Source organism: Mirounga leonina, unplaced genomic scaffold, assembly GCF_011800145.1.
Source record: "Mirounga leonina isolate KUSES-001 unplaced genomic scaffold, KU_Mleo_1.0 Mir_53, whole genome shotgun sequence".
NCBI lineage: Eukaryota > Metazoa > Chordata > Mammalia > Carnivora > Phocidae > Mirounga > Mirounga leonina.
The window spans coordinates 27,089,954-27,111,017 of NW_023270807.1; the positions used below are offsets into that span (position 1 = coordinate 27,089,954).

The 21,064-nt window shown below is 33.3% G+C and overlaps 1 protein-coding gene across 1 annotated transcript in view; it reads right to left on the reverse strand.

Annotated features, from left to right (window-relative positions):
* The window catches only part of EYS (eyes shut homolog), a 162,374-nt gene extending 141,955 nt beyond the window's left edge, over positions 1-20,419 (reverse strand). The window contains 3 exon segments of the mRNA XM_034990397.1: positions 15,298-15,363; positions 15,366-15,410; positions 19,669-20,419. Of these exon segments, the coding sequence (XP_034846288.1) occupies positions 15,298-15,363; positions 15,366-15,410; positions 19,669-20,419 (862 nt within the window).
* Positions 20,420-21,064: the final 645 nt, after the last annotated feature.

Below are 21,064 nucleotides of genomic sequence, written 5' to 3' on the forward strand. Positions count from 1 at the left end.
CTGCAGCAATATTTCCAACTAAATATGGTCTTCCAGAACATTTGCTCTACCCTTTAACCTGAGAGAACTTTTATAAGATCTTCAACAAAAAGAATGTAGAAAGAATTATTTTATGTCACTTCTGAGGCTAGGTCATAAAAGGTGATACAGCTCATTCTTCTCTCCAGAGGCTGGTTATGGAATTCTGGTACCATGTTGTGAAAGCTAATATCATGCACAGAGGGTATATGTAAGTATTCCATCCCATAGCACCAGCTAACATTTCTGTCAAGAGCCAGTCATCTGCTAGAACTGTGAAGTTCTAGGTGAATATTATAAACAATTTTCAGATGATTCTAGTACCCAGCCTTTGAGCCGCTCCTAACAGCGATTATCAAAGCATGATAAAAGCAAATTGCTGATTTATGAGCAAAAATAATGTTGTCATTAGTTTAAGCCACTAAGTTTAGGGTTAGTCTGTTACACAACAATAAATAACCAGTAAAAGCTCTGTGAGGTAGTTGAAGATGTAAGAGCATAAGAATTAAAAGTGCTGAAAGGGTTTGAAGTGAGCAGTAAAGGAGGAAAAATGAAGAAAGGGATCCTGAGAGTCTACACAAAAAAAACAAAGCAAAACAAAAAAAAAAAACAAAAACAAAAAACAGGAAGAGACTTGTTTTTTTGGCTGAAGCTGAGAACATTACCTAAGGTTTACAGAAGGAAATATGCTTGTGATTATAGACTATAAAACCAGTAAGTTAAAGTTGTTGATAAAAGTCAGATTTTTTTTTTTTTTTCCCAGACTGAAATGCTGATAAAAGAGAACAAAATGTTGCTGAGAAGTAACCATATCTATCTTGGAAAAAGTAACCACCTCCCAGTCAGGGACTGTCTACCAACAGTCTGATATATATCAAGTACTTAATTATTATTGTATTTCTTTCCTCATAGGGTAGATACCACCATTAAATATCATCTGCATAGGGAAATACTGTACAAACTTCAAAACACCAAGCAAATGTAGTTAGAAGTTCTTGGGTTTTGTTCACAAAAACAAACTACCAATTAGTAAATAATAGTCATATTCAATCTTTCTACCATTGGTCTTCAAATATACACATTGGAGCAATGAGTTTACTTATTAAAGATGTTTCAGAGTTCTAAAACCAACCCTTGAAAACTCAAGATTAGAGGGGGGTTAAATTTATATATATTGTGTCAAAATGCTTTGGGAAGTAAAAGATGTTCATTTGAAAACAATTTTACATTTAATTAATGATATGTAGTCAGACATTGAATTTTCTATAAGCAAATGCTGAAAAGAATAAGGCACTATTTTGAGAGTAACACCTCAGATTTAATCAGAATTTTACTGGTGTGTAAAAATAAATGTACATGATGTATGTCGTTTTACCTTACCTAAAGTTTAGACTCATTTATAAATTTCAGTCCTCCCTGCCACAACACACCTTCCAGTTATCATCTTTCATAAAGTAATTTAATTTATTCAAATATTGTGCTCTAGACTCAGAAGATAATAATTAAAGAATATCATAGAAATGATTATATGAATTCAGTAAGCTAAAATTGTTATTTGCTCTGTAGTTCTCACCACATCAAATGAAATTCTTCATTATACAAATATAATGCCTATTACATGAGTAATAATGATTAAGGAACAATTTTCAGAGGAAAGATATTGCAAGTGCTATCTTGTAAGAGCACTTGGTTCACAAAAGCAGTCATGATGGCATTAGAGAAATCAGTTCCTTGTAACACTGCAGCTGAAGTGAAACCTCAGTCCTTAAATGCCAATTATTGGGCTCATCTGCCATGATGCATACTAATTAGATTCTGTTAGAAAACAGAATAAACTCTATGAAAAATGCCCCTTAACAGATCTAAGTTCAGGAATATCCAGTGTAGGAGCCAAGGACAGATCTCCTAAAAATGTACCATTTGGGCATATTGAGCATTTTGAGTTAAAAAGTTACTTAAGAAAGAGCTAGTGCAAGAAAAACACTCTGATCTCCCTTTATCTCCAATAGGGAGGAAATAAATCTCCCATGTGAAATGTACCATCCCTCTACCAGGATGTAATGAGACAATCTTACCACCAGAGATAAGAAATTCAGAGCCAAAAAGGCTGTATAAACAACCTTTGTTAAACTACCCTTGCTAATTTACCACCTCAGACCAAATTCTGTTTAGAATTCTTTACTAATTGAAGCTCCCAAACATAAGTTTTCTTTTTTCTGCCAATTTCTCACATACTTAATGTCTCTTTGTCTCAAAAGTATAAAAACTGCCTGCCTTGATCATTTCTTCAAATCTCAATTTCATTATTGGGCCTCCTCCATACAATTAAACATTTTTCTCTTTCTTCTGTTGATCTTTCTCATGTCAAATTAATTCTTAAATCAGCTAGAAGAATATTGAAAGGTTGAGAAAAGTTTTTCTCCCCAACACCATCATATCAGGTACGGCCATCAAAATGGATCTGTCATAGGTAGACACAGGTACCAATGGAATAAAATCTAATGCATAAGTGACAGAAAAATAAATTACTGTCTTTCCAACTTACTCAATTGATGTCTCATCAAAATGTACCTCTTAGTTTCTTATATTAGTTTTAAATTTACTCTTTAGCTTGATAAAGAATTCCACTGAATTGCAGCACAATTTGGTATCAAAACATATTAATCATTTGCAAATATTTGTCTTGAATCAGGAAATGCTCATTTTGGGGACCATTTCTAAAAATGTTCCTGAATATGTATGCAGTTAATAAAGTTCTTAAGGTAAGCCTGATCATAATGAAGAAGGTTGTAAAAAATTGGAATTTTTGATTACTGTAATCAAATCGACAAATTCAAAAAAAACAAGCATGATCGTATGTACTGAAAGGGATGTTTATAATGATACGTTAGTAATTCTTGTATGGAATTTCATAGCTAGCATCTAAAAAGGTAATGCCATTGAGTATCAAGAGAGAAAATAGAATAACAAAATTACCTATAGAATAAAACATTCTGTAAGTTCAACTTTCTAGATTTTTATTTTAAAGGTTTTTTTCACTAAATAAAAGTTGAAACCATATGTTAAAAATTGTTCTGTATCTAAAAAATAAGTTTATGGCTTTTCCCCATAAAACACATTTCAAAGTCCCAAGATGGAGTAATTAGAGAGTTTCTGCATGGGATTCTATAAACTGTCACACCTGCTTACTTGAACAAAGAATTAAAACATGCAGACTTCAACAGAATTCAAGAACTCATTAAAAGACTTACACTGCACCAGCAGAAAATACTTAATACAGAAAAAAGCATCAGTCATTTTCAAGCAGTCATCAAGTGATTTTTAAATCACTGGAACTGACAAATCAGAAGTGAAAAATTATCACAATTATATAGGCAGTATTGCAATGTATAGAACATCTGTCATTAATAAGGGCCAATTCAACATCCTACAAGGGGAGGCACTGGTACATTCAATATTACAAGGCTAAAAGTGGCTTTTATACTTTTTTTCACTTTAACAACAATGCAATTTCACAATTTTCATAGTTGGTATGAAAACTGAACACATTATGAATCAAAGATAAGCAGATATTCACATTATCCACATGGCCATGCATAGCAAGACCATATCTTTCATTTTCAAGAGATGGTATATTTGTTTTAATATTCTTTCCGGTGTCCTAAGAAAATACATAGCAAAAACTGTGATCCTTTTCTTTCCATATATGACAACAAGAGTGTATAATACTCAAATATAACCCTGTGACTTCAAATTGAAAAAAAAGTTTGCTTCATATGTATTCTGAAGTATGTCTGTCAGAAGAGAGTCATAGTACTTTGAATCCCTTTAAGATTAAGAATAGCCTCCTCTTACTTTCTTGATTATGAAATATTTATTCAGTACCTTATATGCACTACAAGCTGGGGCTGTCAATTTGACTAGATTGTAGGCCTTGCTGTCAAGGACTTTGTAAATCAGTAGAAGGAATAAAGGTAGTGAATTTTGGAGAAGAAAAGGAAAAGAAAGGGAACTTCATTCTAGAGAAGGTAAAAAATATGAGCAACGACAGGGAAAATGTGAATGTTTATGAATTATCCATAGAAAATCACTAGAACTATTTGATTATAGAAGATTGGTTTGGAAGTAGGTTGATAAAAGTAAATAGAAGACAATTGTATAAATATTCAAATGCTAGGGGTAAAAAAGGAGACCAGGTTTGACTGTATTAGTAAAATAGAAGAAATAAGCATTGAATGAAGAGTTGTGTCAAACAATGGCAAAAGTAGCAACAGCTAAAATTAATTGAATACCTACTGTGTGTCTGTCACTTTACCAAGTACTTTACATGAATTGTTTCATTAGTCCTCAGGAAAACAAAAAACAAACAAACAAACAAAAAAACACAACAAGAGATGAGTATTTCAATTCTCATAATTTTACAGATCAGAAATTTAAAATTTAGAAGGCTTAAATAATATTCTAAAGATCAGAAATCTAGGGAATTGTAGATTCTTGGTCTTGGAACACAAGTCTGCCTAACTCCAATGGCAATCTATATTAACCAGATCTATGCTGTGTTTCCTATCTCATTTATTCTACACAGTGAGTGCAGAAGGAATATTACATTTCCTTCATATCATACATGAAGTAATAAAAAATTACATGACTAAAATTTATATATCATTGTTATGGAATCCAATAGCCAAACTTATTTAACTCTCAATTCCATCTTTCTACCATGTAATATATGCAAAGGGAAGGTGATTAGAATCTTTTAAAATCATTTAAAAAGATATATTTAGAAAATTAAGTTGGTTGTACTAGGTACAATTATTTGGGCAGGACATAATATATTTATCATAGCTACTCAATTATCTTTCTTTAGAAGTTTAACTTCTTGACAGCACTCCATTTATCAAAGCTGCCTCATCTATAGTTGTGAATTTAATTTAAAAATACTTACCAACAGGTGCTTGGGTGGCTCAGTTGGTTAAGTGTCTGCCTTTGGCTCAGGTCTGGGACTGAGTCCCACATTGGGCTCCCTGCTTAGTGGGGGTCTGCTTCACCCTCTGCCCTTCCCCTCGCCTATGCTCTCTTTCTCAAATAAATAAATAAAATCTTCAAAAAAATTTTACCATTATATGTCAAGTGAATTCAGTATCATTTTGTCAAAAATTGATCTTTATGCCTCATTATATATACTTGATGCCTAAAATGACACATATCTACCTGGAGTTCTCTGTTTAGGGTCCCTGCATAGTTACCTGTTTAGACATAAATAGAGGGGCGCCTGGGTGGCTCAGTCTTTAAGCATCTGCTTTCAGCTCAGGTCATGATCCCAGGGTCCTGGGATTGAGCCCCGCATCAGGCTCCCTGCTCAGCGGGAAGCCTGCTTCTCCCTTCTCCCCCTGCTTTGTTCCCTCTCTCGCTGTGTCTCTCTCTGTCAAATAGATAAATAAAATCTTAAAAAAAAAAAAAAAAACATAGAGAAAAGTTCTAGAGATTAAAAAAAACAAAACAAACCCCCCCCCCCCCAAAAAAAGAACAAGAGCAATACTGACATTGGTGATTGTGTTACTTTGCACTACTGTGAATAGCTTTTTTTCAGATGAACTTTCTCACAGAAAACTATAGAACTGTATTAAAACACACAAATTCTCTTTACAAGAAAAAAATTGTACCCATGTATGGTGAGGGAAGTTAACTAGACTTATTGTGGTGATCATTTAACAGTATTTACAAATATCAAATCATTATGTTGTATACCTGAAACTAATATAATGTTATATGTCAATTATATCTTGATTTAAAAATGTTACACACACACACATAAACTACGCCAAGTCCTTGAAGAGTGAACAAAACCAGCCAGAATTAGAAAGCATCAGTAAACAAAACAAAACCAAAAAAATCAACAGAAATTAATTTGAAGAAAAGATATGGGGAGAAAAATGATTGCACTACAATAACTAGTGCCAGAGTGACAAGTAGGAAAATAATAATGTGTCTATCATATGTGTAATTGTAGATGAAAAGGAGAGAGAGATTTTGGTGGTAAAAAATAATTTAAAATAATGGTCTAAAACTTTCCAAACATAGTGAAAAACATTAGCTTACAAATTCAAGAAGTCTGATCATCTCTAGGTAGGATAGATACAAAGAAAATCACTACTATGCAGGGTACAGTCAAGAACTCTGAACAGACCAGAGAAGCAACATTACATTCTGGCTTAAGACAATAATATCAATGGAGTAAAACCATCCAAATTATAATTCTATTTCCACCATTTTCTCAAAAGGTTAAGTAGAGATGAGATTAATTATTTTGTGGACTTGTTTTCTGGTAAAAAGAAAAGCACGTGATAAATAGTAAATAACTGTTCTATTTATTCAATAGTAATGAAAAGGCATTCAAAGTGTCACAACATATATGTTTTATAACTTTAACTACATTATATACTTTATTCAGCATTCAAGTCCTTTCATTTGTAATCAATTAATTCTCTCATTTATTAATACAATAAAAAAATTCATGATCATCCTGAGATCCTGTAATTATCAATAATTACTATTTATAAAGTGAATAATATATACTAGATGTTGCGTGGACACATAAATTGTCTCCAGACAATTTACAGTGGAATGGGCAACACTTGGATTCATTGTTCTGTCAATCAAAGGAGGATTATCACAATAGAAGGAAGACTATCAAAAGGTGCAAAGTGAGCTTCAGTTATTTATCAAGATGAGTAGGGTAAGTAGCAAAGGAAATCATTCATGTTAGTAATTAGATACAGAACTTTTGTTTTTCAGTGTTATATTACTGTGGATTATGCTGTGTTTAGAACTACAGGTCACCGGGGTGCCTGGGTGGCTCAGTTGGTTAAGCGACTGCCTTCGGCTCAGGTCATGATCCTGGAGTCCCGGGATCGAGTCCCGCATCGGGCTCCTTGCTTGGCAGGGAGTCTGCTTCTCCCTCTGACCCTCCCCCCTCTCATGTGCTCTCTCTCTCATTCTCTCTCTCAAATAAATAAATAAAGTCTTTAAAAAAAAAAAAAAAAAGAACTACAGGTCACCATCAATGCTGATAATGATCACAGTGACCAGAGAATCAAGAAAATACCATGGAATGAAGTTTTACATTGTAAAAATAATAATTATCCAAAGTAAAGTACATTAACTCTTTCCTAGTCAACACCTAAACAATTATGTATGTCATTAAATGTGTTAGATTAACTTGTGTAAATATTTGCCATAATTTTAATTCCAAACTTTATGAATGCTAAGCCTCAGAGTTGAGTGTACAGGTAGAGTGCCAATTAGCTCATGTAATATGATTATTCACAATATTTAACAAATTACGCTTATGAGAATAAGGACTAGATTGATTCTCTCCATGGCAGGGGGTTAGAACGAAGGTCAAACTGACAGATTAATTTTCCAACCTTTATCAGAATTGAGTTTCAAATAGGATTAAAGTTCAATTATTAAAAATGAAAAAAGTTATATTTGATTTAGCTCCTCCTAGCTTTCCTTTCCATGAACAAAATACTTTTTTCCACAAATTCTACCTCCTGGTAGGTAGGGGCTTTGAAAATGGAGAAACCTACTTTGTATTGGAAAATATTCTGCACACCTTCTGATTTAAACTACTAACAAAATGTCCTAACAGTATCTGTCACTACACAGATTAGACCTCCTGTTATCTGAGGTTATCACATCTTAAAAGATAGATTATTCCTCCAATGCCATATCATGGTTTCTTGAAGTCATTCATCTTGGATACAGAGATCCCAGCTTGCCTTGCAAACAAACTTTTTTGAATCTCGAAACTAAAATTATTTTTTTCTAGCTATAAATTAGTCCTAAACTAAGACTGAAGAGTTTATTTTCTGACAATCACTTTTTCTTATATAAAACTCATATTTTAAAAGTGTGAAAGTAAGTCAGGAAGTGACCATCTATAGAATGAGAATTTTAATGGTTGAAATTGCTCAAAAAGATACACTAAATTTTTTTTTCAATAAACCTTACAAAGTTATAAAGTTAGAGCAAATCGCTTTATAATAGATACATAAATCTTATATAACATCTCAAATTTAGAATTACAATGAAGAATATAATTTCATTGTTTTTTATTAGACCTTTATTAAGTCTACTTTTATAATGTCTGATATTGCAGTTTGACCTCACAGTTAATTATTCTTATTCATACTCTTGGTGTCTTAAAATTTAGGAATATGTGTTTTTCTAAAGGATAACTAATATTAAAATAGGATTGGTGTACTCTATACCTTATTTCTTTGCAGACATGATTTAAATTGATTGAAGACAGATACATACATACATATATATATACACACATACATATGTACTTTATAAGCTTTAAAAATGTGATGTTTCTTATATATTTTTGGTTATGGCTTTAAGTCACAGAATACTGCAATAAACAGGTTCCAAAAAATAACCCAATCTATAATAGTTACTGTATCTTCTAATAGAGTTATCATCCTAGTTTGCCCATGATAACAGCAGTTTATGCTCATGGAGTGTGAGACAGTATATGCTAAGATATCAGTTCTCCCCAATTACCAAACTACCACTTGTCCTGGATTTCTAATTACCATTATTCATACTTTCATTAAAATAAACAGGGGTGTGTTTGATAGATTTCCACTTTGTATTTTAAATTCTGCCATGGTCTTTTCTAAGAGTATTAGAAATATATAGGCAATATATTATGTAACATGAGGATAAATTAGCAAGTTAGCCAATGATAACCCACTTCTCTTTTTTCTAGTCCTTTCCAGATGCAAAGAATATTATATCTCTCACTTAAGGATAGCTTGAAGGATTTTGAAGACCCAAAAAGCCACAAATAACTGACTCTTTCCTGTTTCAGTAGATAGGAGAAGGATCTGATAATGCTGCCCATGAACACAAAGCTTCCTGATTGCAAGTAAGCTGGGTCAGTGGGAATCACAGGAAATTATGAGTTATGTCTGTGTTTTATATGAGAGACAAACAGAGGCCAAGCAGTGCTGTCATAAAGTGTATAGAGAGTTATCTCTATATGTTCTTGGTATAGATGTTTGTTCATACCGTTGATCACAGGTATGGTATAAATTGGGGGTTGATAAAGTATAACTCTAAGCCAAATATGACCTTCCACCTATTTTTGTAAATAAAGTTTTATTGGAACAAATGAAATTCACTCATTTACATATTGTCTATGGCTTCTTTCACACTACAATAGCAGAGTTGAGTTATTGCAATGGAGATCATACGGCTCAGAAAGTCTAAAATATTTACTATCTGATCCTTTACAGAAAAGAAGTTTACAAGTCCCTGACATAAATATACTATTACTTACATATTTTGTTTTGTGCTGTTTAATTCTTATTTTATAATAAATACTTAAAATGTAAAAAGATAAAAAGCAATTTATATTTTTATTCTTTTAATTTAATTTTATTATGTTAGTCACCATACATCATTAATTTTTGATGTAGTGATCCACGATTCATTGTTTTCATATAACACCCAGTGCTCCATGCAATATGTGCCCTCCTTGATACCTATCACCAGGCTAACCCATCCTGCCACCTCCCATCCCCCTAAAACCCTCAGTTTGTTTTTCAGAGTCCATAGTCTCTCATGGTTCATCTCTCCCTCCAATTTCCCCCCTTCATTTTTCCCTTCCTTCTCCTAACGTCCTCCATGCTCTTCCTTATGTTCCACAAATAAGTGAAACCATCTGATAATTGACTTTCTCTGCTTGATTTATTTCACTTGGCATAATCTCCTCTGGTCCCATCCATGTTGATGTTACAGTTGGGTATTCATCCTTTCTGATGGCTGAGTAATATTCCATTGTATATATGGACCATATCTTCTTTATCCATTCATCTGTTGAAGGGCATCTCAGCTCTTTCCACAGTTTGGCTATTGCAGACATTGCTGCTATGAACATTGGGGTGCATATGGCTCTTCTTGTCACTACATCTGTGTCTTTGGGGTAAACACCCAGTAGTGTAATTGCAGGGTCATAGGGTAGCTCTATTTTTAATTTTTTGAGGCACCTCCACACTGTTTTCCAAAGTGGCTGTACCGTACAACTTGTATTCCCACCAATAGTGTAAAAGGGTTCCCCTTTCTCCACAACCTCTCCAATATTTGTTGTTTCTTGCCCTGTCCATTTTGGCCATTCTAACTGGTGTAAGGTGGTATCTCAATGTGGTTTTGACTTGAATTTCCCTAATGGCTAATGATGATGAACATTTTTTCATGTGTCTGTTAGCCATTTGTATGTCTTCTCTGGAGAAGTGTCTGTTCAAGTCTTCTGCCCATTTTTTGACTTGATTATTTGTTTTTTGGGTGTTGAGTTTGAGAAGTTCTTTATAGATCTTGGGTACCAGCCCTTTATCTGTAGTGTCATTTGCAAATACCTTCTCCCATTCTGTGGGTTGCCTCTTTGTTTTGTTGACCATTTCCTTTGCTGTGCAGAAGCTTTTTATCTTGATGAAGTCCCAAAAGTTCATTTTTGCTTTTGTTTCACTAGCTTTTGGAGATGTATCTTGAAAGAAGTTGCTGTGAGAGATGTCAAAGAGGTTACCGCTTATGTTCTCCTCTAGGATTTTGATGGATTCCTGTCTCACATTGAGGTTTTTCATCCATTTTGAGTTTATCTTTGTGGATGGTGTTAGAGAATGGTCGAGTTTCAGTCTTCTGCACGTGGCTGTCCAATTTTCCCAGCACTATTTATTGAAGAGACTGTTTTTTTTCCATTGCATATTTTTTTCCTGCTTTGTCAAAGATTATTTTTCCATAGAGTTGAGGGTCCATATCTGGGCTCTCTATTCTGTTCCATTGGTCTATATGTCTGTTTTTGTGCCAGTACCATGCTGTCTGGGTGATCACAGCTTTGTAATATAGCTTGAAATCGGGCAATGTGAAGCCCCCAGCTTTGTTTTTATTTTTCAACATTTCCTTGGTGATTTGGGGTCTTTTCTGATTCCATACAAAATTTAGGATTGTTTGTTCCAGCACTTTGAAAAATGTCATTGGAATTTTGATCGGGATGGCATTAAAGGTATAGATTGCTCTGGGTAGCATAGACATTTTAACAATGTTTATTCTTCTGATCCATGAGCATGGAATGCTTTTCCATCTTTTTGTGTCCTCTTCAATTTCTTTCATGAGTGTTCTGTAGTTCCTAGAGTATAGATCTTTTACTTCTTTGATTAGGTTTATTCCGAGGTACCTTATGGTTTTTGGTGTTATTGTAAATGGAATCATTTCTCTAATTTCTCTTTCTACAGTTGCATTGTTAGTTTATAAGAAAGCACTAGATTTCTGTGCATTGATTTTGTATCCTGCCACATTACTGAATTGCTGTATGAGTTCTAGTAATTTGGGGGTGGAGTCTTTGGGTTTTCCACATAAAGTATCATTCATCTGTGAAGAGAGAGAGTTTGACTTCTTATTTGCCAATTTAAATACCTTTTATTTCTTTTTGTTGTCTGATTGCTGTTGCTAGGACTTCTAGTACTACGTTGAACAATAGTGGTGAGAGTGGGCATCCTTGATGTGTTCCTGATCTTAAGGGAAAGGCTCTCAGCTTTTCCCCATTAAGGCTGATATTTGCTGTGGGCTTTTCATAGATGGATTTTATGAACTTGAAGAATGTTCCCTCTATCCCTATACTCTGAAGAGTTTTAATCAAGAAAGGATGCTGTATTTTTTCAAATTCTTTTTCTGCATCAGTTGAGAGGACCATATGGTTCTTCTCTCTCCTCTTATTAATGTGTTCTATCACATTGATTGATTTGCAAATGTTGAACCACCTTTGTATCCTGGGGATAAATCCCACTTGGTCGTAGTGGATGATCCTTTTAATGTATTGCTGGATCCTATTAGCTAGGATTTTGTTGAGGATTTTGGAATCCATATTCATCAGGTATATCAGTGAAATTCTCCTTTTTGGGGGGTCTTTGCCTGGTTTGGGGTTAAGGTACTGCTGGCCTCATAGAATGAGTCTGGAAGCTTTCCTTCTGTTTCTATTTTTTCAAACAGCTTCAGGAGGAGAGGTATTATTTCTTCTTTGAATGTTTGGTAGAATTCCCCAGGGAATCCACCAGGTTCTGGACTCTTGTTTTTTAGGAGGTTTTTGATCACTGCTTCAATCTCATTACTGGTTATTGGCCTATTCAGGTTGTCAATTTCTTCCCATTTCAGTTTTGGGAGTTTATAGGTTTCCAGGAAGGCATCCATTTCCTCCAGGTTGCTCAACTTATTGGCATATAGTTGTTGATAATAATTTCTAATAATTGTTTCTATTTCCTTGTTGTTAGTCGTGATCTCTCCTTTTTCATTCATAATTTTATTAATTTAGGTCCTTTCTCTTTTCTTTTGGAAAGTCTGGCCAGTGGCTTATTGATCTTATTAATTCTTTCAAAGAACCAAAAAAGCAATTTATATTTTTAATTTAAAAGTTTCAAATTTATGTTTACCCGGAAAGTTGATAATGAATATGCAGTTTGCCCCTATACTATGTCACTATTAATGATTCATCACAGACTATTACTGGTATCATTGACTATATGAAAATCAGAAGATACACATTAGTTGAAGAACCATCAGCATGTATCTTAAAGGTTAGTAATTATCTTATAAGACTGCCTTCCAATGATGAATCAGGTGCAGAAGCCGAAGGTATTCTTAAATATTACTCTGTGAAGAATGTCTTTTCATTTACATCAAGTGACCGTCCCAAAATGATTTCTCTCATTTTCTATTGCAAGTTTCTCTGTACATATATGAGTAAAATGACAGTTATATAAACGTGTCAGCTGAATTAACACAATAACTTCGCACACAGTTAAAAGATGCCAGCTGCTTGATATTAGTAAAATTAGAGGCTTAAATAAATTAGCAGTTAATTTCAACAATGGTTTGATTTTTCCATCCAATTAATTGAATTATAATAAAGCTTTTCATGTTTATTCTGTTGAATGCAAAATATGATATTAGGAACGCTTCTGAAAATTCAGTAAGTTGTTCAAAGATAAAGTTATTGGTTCTTGTGTTAAAATTATAAATAAAAATTTCGTTAAGTTTATCATGATGTATACATTGTTTTGATTAAGTTGAGAAAAAGATGGAATTAGGTTGAAAAAAGGATGAGAAAGAAATACACTTGGAATTTATTATAGTGCACACATAATTCACATTTTAATCCAAACTAGTGATATTCACATAATTGAAACAGAATGTATAGTTGAAAGAATCATCTAAATTTTGGTCCATTTTGCTCAGAACCATACAAGCATGTAATCAAACAACTTAATAAATTAAGCACACAAAAAATCAGTTTTTGAAAGTTTTAGTGAATAGTCCTTATTTTTAAAGAGTGATTAAAATGTATTCCTGCATAACTCAACAGAGATACTGAACATATTCAATAAGTTAGAAGTGTATAATATTATAAACACTATATCTGTGCTCTGGAATAACTGGACTTGTGGGAAGCAATGTTTGAGGAGGATCCTATATTTTATGGATAAATTTATGTACCAGAACATAATGAAAATAAATTGAGAAGCCTTACAACTTTGCAGCAACTAAGATTAGTCAAACATTCAAAGGAATGATATGTGAAGATCATTTATTTCACAAGGTTTTTTTCTTTTAAAGTAATGTTTGTCAAAGAAAATAATACTGAACAGAATAAAAATATGGCTCCTATTAAAAAACTGATTTTTGTATTTTATACACAAAATTGAATTGAGACTACATTCCACTTAGCAGATTTCTTTTGAGATTAACAGGAACCTCAACAGTTCAGTGAAAATATCCTCAATTAAGAATGGCATAGTTAGGAGTCAACTGAAGGCATTAACAATTTCAAATTTATTAATCATAAATGCAACTTTGATGAGGGTATAACTTTATAAAAAATAAAATAATAAGACCACATTACAAATATTTATTCTTCATAAAAGTATTAGCAACATATTATTTAGAGATAAATATGGCTAAACACAGTTTCTGCTTATATTGTTTTGTAATGTTCAGATAATCAATAAAAAGTATGTTTTAAAATTTCCTTTGATCTGCAGAGACTGAAGATCAAGTTATAATTATCTTCTTTGAAAATAATTTTATTAAAAATAATTTTTGAATAGGACTACTTTATGTGTCTGCCTATTTAATTAAACCAATTTGCAGGTCAATAGATAAATATTTCAAATATTATATAATTGCAACTGTTTTTAGCTACCTCTTTTGCTCAAAAATGTCATGGTCTGGAAAGATAAATTATATGGTTTTCATACATATGCAGGATACAGTAAAATACTGTATAAATCTTTCAACTCATAACCTTTTTCAAGGAACAAGAAGACTTGAGGGATAAAAGACCTGAAAAGATTTTTTTTTAAAGATAGTTATTAGAATCTTTATTGCCTGCATTACTACCAACACTTGTTAACTATGGGACAGTGGTTAATGTATTCTACCAAAATTTCAAATCTCCCTCAATGGAGTTAGGTGGAAGGACCTGCAAGAGAAACACTAAGAGATATTACCATTCTCTGTAATTTGGAAGACATGCATCTTTTTGTTGTACTCTCACAAAAGGAGTCTGTAGGTGTCTTCTAATTGTGGCTGGAGACACCACTGCTTAAAGGCATTTTGAAGAGGGTCAGATACACTGATAATTAGTTATATTTCCCAGAAAATGTGAAACTGTAGAAGAGTTTAAAGATGAGACTAGAATGTTTTAAACATATTTTCATTATTTAAACATTTAATCAATAGTTAGGAAAGTATTGATTTAAATGGTGATTTCATTCCACATCTTTAAATTCATTTGAGAAGAAATAAAAAAATTTTTACTCTTCATAAAATGGGATTTGTCTGTAATGACATTACATAAGGAAATAAGTTAGATATAATTATGCAAAGTGTGTGCAAAATTTGCAAAATTATGCAAATTATGTGCACTATGTCTAAAAATATTTTAGAACTTAAGAACAAAATATATTTTATCATGGTGAAAAACTTGTCAACTGGTGTCCAAAACTTGTCTTATATGGAATATTTAGCAGGATCATTTAATTGTTAACCAAACTGATTAAACATATCCCTAAAACGTATTCAGAGTGTAGAACCTCTAAAATTTCATTTTTCAATAATTAATGAAACATTTCAAATTTAATTTGAAGCAAATAAGACAAAAATTAAAATGATTTGTATGCATGCATATATACATACATACACATGTGCATTTTTTACCTGAAAATGGTTCACCACATTCACAGATGAAATTATTTATAGTAATATTGCCACAATTCCCATGGAACAGATATGCGACTGACATTGGCCAATAACTTCTGAACAATTTATGCCTATTCAAATGAAAGAAATTAATTTTTCAATTAGATTAAAAATATTTACACTGTATATAGTTAACTATGGTCACTAATTTTCCCCAAATTCCTTTAATAATGATGATCAAAATTTTGTCAAATGTAACTCTAATTAAGAAATAAGGGGCATCTGGGTTGTTCAGTCTGTTAAATGACCCACTCTTGATTTCAGCTCAGGTCAGGGTCATGGAATTGAGGTCTGCATCGGGCTTGTGCTCAGCACAGTCTGCTTGAAATTCCCTTCCATCCCCTCTGCCCTTCCCCCTACTCCAGTGCTCTAAATAAATAAATAAATAAATAAAATAATAAACAAATAAAACTTCATGATGATGTATTTAAATTGAAATAAAAATTAATTTCAATCAGCTTGACATCTTCAATAAGCTTTTTCCATCTTCTGACCCACACTACAGTATTCAAATATTTTTCTGATTGTTGATATTTGAGCTTTAGATGATTTTCATGATAATTTTAATTTGTTAATCATGTTTTGACATTAGATAATATTAATATATGTACATATCAGTTCTTCAACATACAGTGGTAGTCCTGCAGTGGAATTTACAAAGTGACATATTCAAAAGTATATTGTGTCTTAGCCCTATCACCTGGCCAAAGTGATAATTCAAAAGAGAAAAATGTAAAAAATTGACACCATTCGAAGAGAAACCTGGTCATAAAGTTTTAGTCAAGCAAGATGAATAAACTCTAGAGATATGTTATACAACATTGTGTGTACTGTGAACAATTCTTTATTGTACAGTTAAAAATTTATTAAGAGGGTAGATGTCATATTAAGTGTTCTTTCCACAATATAATAAAATAAAATAATAAAAGAAAATCTGAAATTATGGGGGAGAAAAAGAGAAAAGGCTACTTGGATTCTCAGAAATTATGCACCAACTTCTAAACTCTACATTTTTTTGCCCTATCTGTTCTATCAGGTTTCCAAATCTCACTAATATAAACTATTGTGGTCCTACAATATCACATACCATAACCTTTCATAGCATACTTTTCTATGCAGTTAATCAGCTCATAATATCCTTTGTAGAGGAATGTGCCTAGAAAATTCCAGGGCATGGCAAATGGACACATGTTACTATAAAACAGTTGCCCATAATTTAGCAATAGGCCAGCCACCCCTCCATTTTAACTGAATCCTTAATTTAATTTGTAAGCAGTTTTTGCCATTATCATTGATTCCTTTCAAATTCTTTATAGACTGACAGCCCTGCCACAATAATACAGAACTCTTCTTCCTTCATTTACCTCCAAACAACCCTGACACAATAAAAATTTAGGTAAATATATTTATGTGCCAAATATTTCCATGTACAAAAACTAAATTAACAAGAGAATGTTCAATAGGACATATCCTATTTCAATCTTAGTGTAATGGGCTAAGTTGTGAGCCCTCAAAATTCATATTTAAAATCCTAACTTCCAGACCTCATAGTGTGACTGTATTTGGAAACAGGATCTTTAGAGAGGTAATAAAGATTAAATGAGGTCATTAAGGTGGGTCCTAATCTAATGTGACTGATGTCCTCATAAGAAGAAAAATTTTGGTCATACAGACACATACAGAGGGAAGACACAGGGAGAATACGGCTATCTACAGACCAAGGAGTGAGGCCTCAGAAGAAACCATTCTTGCTTACATGATACTTTGATCTCCAACATTTAACCTCTAGAATGCGAGAAAATAAATTTCTGTTGTTGAAGCCACTCAAACTACGGTTCTTTGTTACGGCATCACTAGCAAATTAATACAGTTAATATTCTCAATTTCTTTGGTAATTCTACATATCTCTGTATCATCTGAGACTTAAAATTGAAACAATTATTATAAAGTGGTATTATGCTATATGCTCAGTATTATGGTATTTAACATTTAATGATTTAAATTATCTATGGCTGTGTTTCTAATAAATAAACAAACAAACATTGGGTAAAAACAAACCACCTTAGTATACAACTAAGATAAAATCATTGAAATAGCATTCTATGACATATGACATATGACATATATGCCAATTAATATTCCGATAGATGGTAGAAATTTTCTAACTAAACATTGTTTAAAATACTTTGGACAAACTAAAATGTATGCTTTAGGATCTCTCAATTAAATTGCTTTTTCATTCACCCCAAATCAGCAATTTGACTGCTTTCACTTTTTTGCTGACCTGCCTTAATTTAATTTTATTTTTTTAAAAGATTTTATTCATTTATTTATTTGAGAGAAAGAGTGAGAGAGAGAGCATGAGCAGGGGGAGGGGCAGAGGGAGAAGCAGACTCCACGCAGAGCAGGGAGCCTGCCACAGGGCTAGATCCCTGGGTCCTGGGATCATGACCTGAGCAGAAAGCAGATGCTTAACCAACTGAGCCTCTCAGGTACCCCATGACCTGTCTTAATTTTAATTATCTGAAAACCTCCAGGAAGACTTGGGGTTACTTACATTTTTGTTCACCAATGCCAGTAAGAATAAAATGAGAATTTGATCCCAATTAGAGGCAGAGGATGTTCAGTGGATATTGCTGTAATTAACTTCTGAAATGGTCTTAGTACTTACTTCCCTACCACAGAGTCTAAAATTACTCTGAAAGATTGGTTTAGGTGAATTTTAGAACCTACAAGGGTTTATTGGGATATTTTATTATACAGTCTTCTCAAGCTTGGATCCAGTATAGTCTTCCCAGGCACACAGAAGAAAAACCTTCTGAAGTCCCCTAAAGCCTGCCTGAAAAAAATTTACAGTTGTATCTCTGAGCCTCATCTTTCTATCATATCAACTGCTCACCCTCTTTCCTCTCTCTTGACCAAAATGTACTACCAATCTGTTATTTGTTTTCCCATACTATCATTACAAAATGCATCAAGCAATTCCCTTTTCTAGGTCTTCCTTGTTTTACCCATTACCTTTGTAACTCTCTATGCCAGGTCTCTAAATTCCCAGTAAAAAAAACTCTTTCATAAGTTCCTATAGATTAAATTTTTCCCTACATTTCTCTTCATTTCCCTCTGATGACCCAAATTCCCTAGTAAACTTTCAAGTAGTGATAGTTGATTTTCCCTTAAATCCTCACTTCAGTCTCAGATAGTATAGTTTACATTGTTTTTAGATTGCTGGCTTCATCTACTAACCAAATGTCCTTTTTTTTACAACCTTCCCTCATCATTGCCTCTCATTTAGTTTATTATAACCAAGTTTATCAATTATATCAAGTTCTTTCCTTCCTTTCCACTCTTATTTATTAATCACTTTATAGGGCCACATCAATATCCATTAAAAACATTGCTCTTGGGCAGCTGGGTGGCTCAGTCTGTTAAGTGACCTACTCTTGGTTTTGGCTCAGGTCATGACCTCAGGGTCATGAGATTGAGTCCTACATTGGGCTCTGCACCAGGCATGGAACCTGCTTAAGATTCTCTCTCTCTCTCTCTCTCTCTATCTCCCCTGGCCCTCCCCCAACAGGTCTCATGCATGTGTGCTCTCTCTCTCTCTCTCTCAAAAAAAAAAAAAAAAAAAAAAAAGAACATTGCTCTTGGCTCACAATTATCTTTTCTTTTCCAATTCTTCCAAGCAACTTCATGCCTTCCCCACAACCACACACCTCTTTATCTTCCTCTGCTCAGATTCACACTTAATTCCTACATTATCACCCAGAACTGTTTAAACTAAATACCATAAGCTTGGAAATTTCATTCTATGACTAATACTATTCTGATAGTGTTTTTTTTAAATATATGAAACATTAAGAGTGAATGTTGAGAAAGATGTTAAAATAGGTATTTCAGGGTCAAATATACATTTTTAAAAATCCCTGTTATTTAAATAAGCAAAAAAATTATTTTAGAGAATGCCTGATAGGAATTTTATGTCCAGATTCCAAATTTAGCCCATTCTAAAAAATCTACAAATTTTTTAGAAATGTAGTTTGTTTTTTGGAAAGTAACAGTTTGTGAACTCAGTTTATTTTCTTATTTTAATAGAATTATGTTATTATTTTTGTTAAGATTTTATTTACTTATTTGTCAGAGAGAGAGAGAGAGCACAAGCAGGGGGAGCGGCAGACAGGGGGAGAAGCAGGCTCCCCGCTGAGCAAGGAGCAGAATGGGGACTCTATCCCAGGACCCTGGGATCATGACCTGAGCCGAAGGCAGATGCTTAACCAACTGAGCCACCCAGGCATCCCGAATTATGTTATTTTTTTAAAAAAATAATCTTACCTTTAAATGGTCTGTGACAGATGCATTCATATCCTTGCTCATTCCATTTTCCTCTTTTATTAATGCAAATGCTATTATTTTCACATGGCTTATAAGAGCACGCATCAAGTTCCTGGCAACATTTTCCAGAAAATGGAGGCTGGCAATGGCAGCTGTATGTCTTGCTCCAAACTTCAGTAAGACATTTACCGTGCCCAGAGCAAAATTCTGAACTCAGAGATTTCTGGCAGAACTGCTCTTTCACTGTCACATTTAGTCGTAGCCCCAGGTGACAAAGCGATGGACCACTTGCTGTTACTGTGATAAAATAATGTGCCCCAATACTCAACCACCGAGAATTAACAGTATGCATTCCTTTTAGTTTGCAACCAAAAAGTAACTGATCTTCAGTTGTGGTGTTCTGCAGACAGTCAATGAATGATGCTTCAGAAACATTCATCAAATTTATTTCTGGAGACTGAAGAGATGGTTCAGAAGAAATTACAAGGATGTCTCCCAATTGAATTTGTAAAGGGCGAATCTGGGAAACAACTTGATTGCCTGAAGTATTCATTTTAGTATTTACATCCCCAAACCAGCAATCTCCATAGAAGTCCATGCAGATGTTTTCTGTTAGTGTCCAATTCACCACATATGATAATGGCTGTATATGCCATTCTTGCACAAATTTCCATTTACATGTTGTTTTTCCATTTATAAATGTGCTATGAAGAACCACTAGGCTCAGAAGCATAATTGACTTGTTAATCATTTTGGGCAATCGTATTTTATTGTCATGAAAGTGTCATAAAAAATTGCTGCAAAATGGATTTTAGCATTGCTGAAAATTTCCAAGCAGAGATTTTGTTCAACGATCCCGGGAACTGGCTTTTCTTCTAATCCCAAAATACAAATGGATTGGTGACAGTGGATTTTGATCAACAGTGGAGTTCACCTGGTTTAAATATCCCTTTAAACATAGAAATATACACTATTAGTAATGTTTTTCCTAAGTTACTTAAAGATATAGACAATTCTAAGCTGGTTTCTGTAAGGACTGTGCCGCCACCATCTAGGTAACTTGTTTGTGAAACAAGGCCAGAAAAAATGTGGTGAAGATATGCTGCATCTCATCCTTGTCTATAGAGTTATGTGCTTCTGAAATGTTTTGGTTTTGTTACATAATTAAACCAGCAATTTACTGCAGTATTTTGTATGTTCTCTTTACACCAAGCTTCAACAAAACTGAAATACAGGAATAATCAAGATCCTTCTTTTATGGGTGGCTTTAATTTTCTTCATTTATAAGTATTCCTCTTGATTAGGTTTAGAACACTTTAAAAACACCATCCATAAAATAAGAACAAAAATGATTTAAATATAATGTTCATGTAATATTTTCATATAAATATAAGCT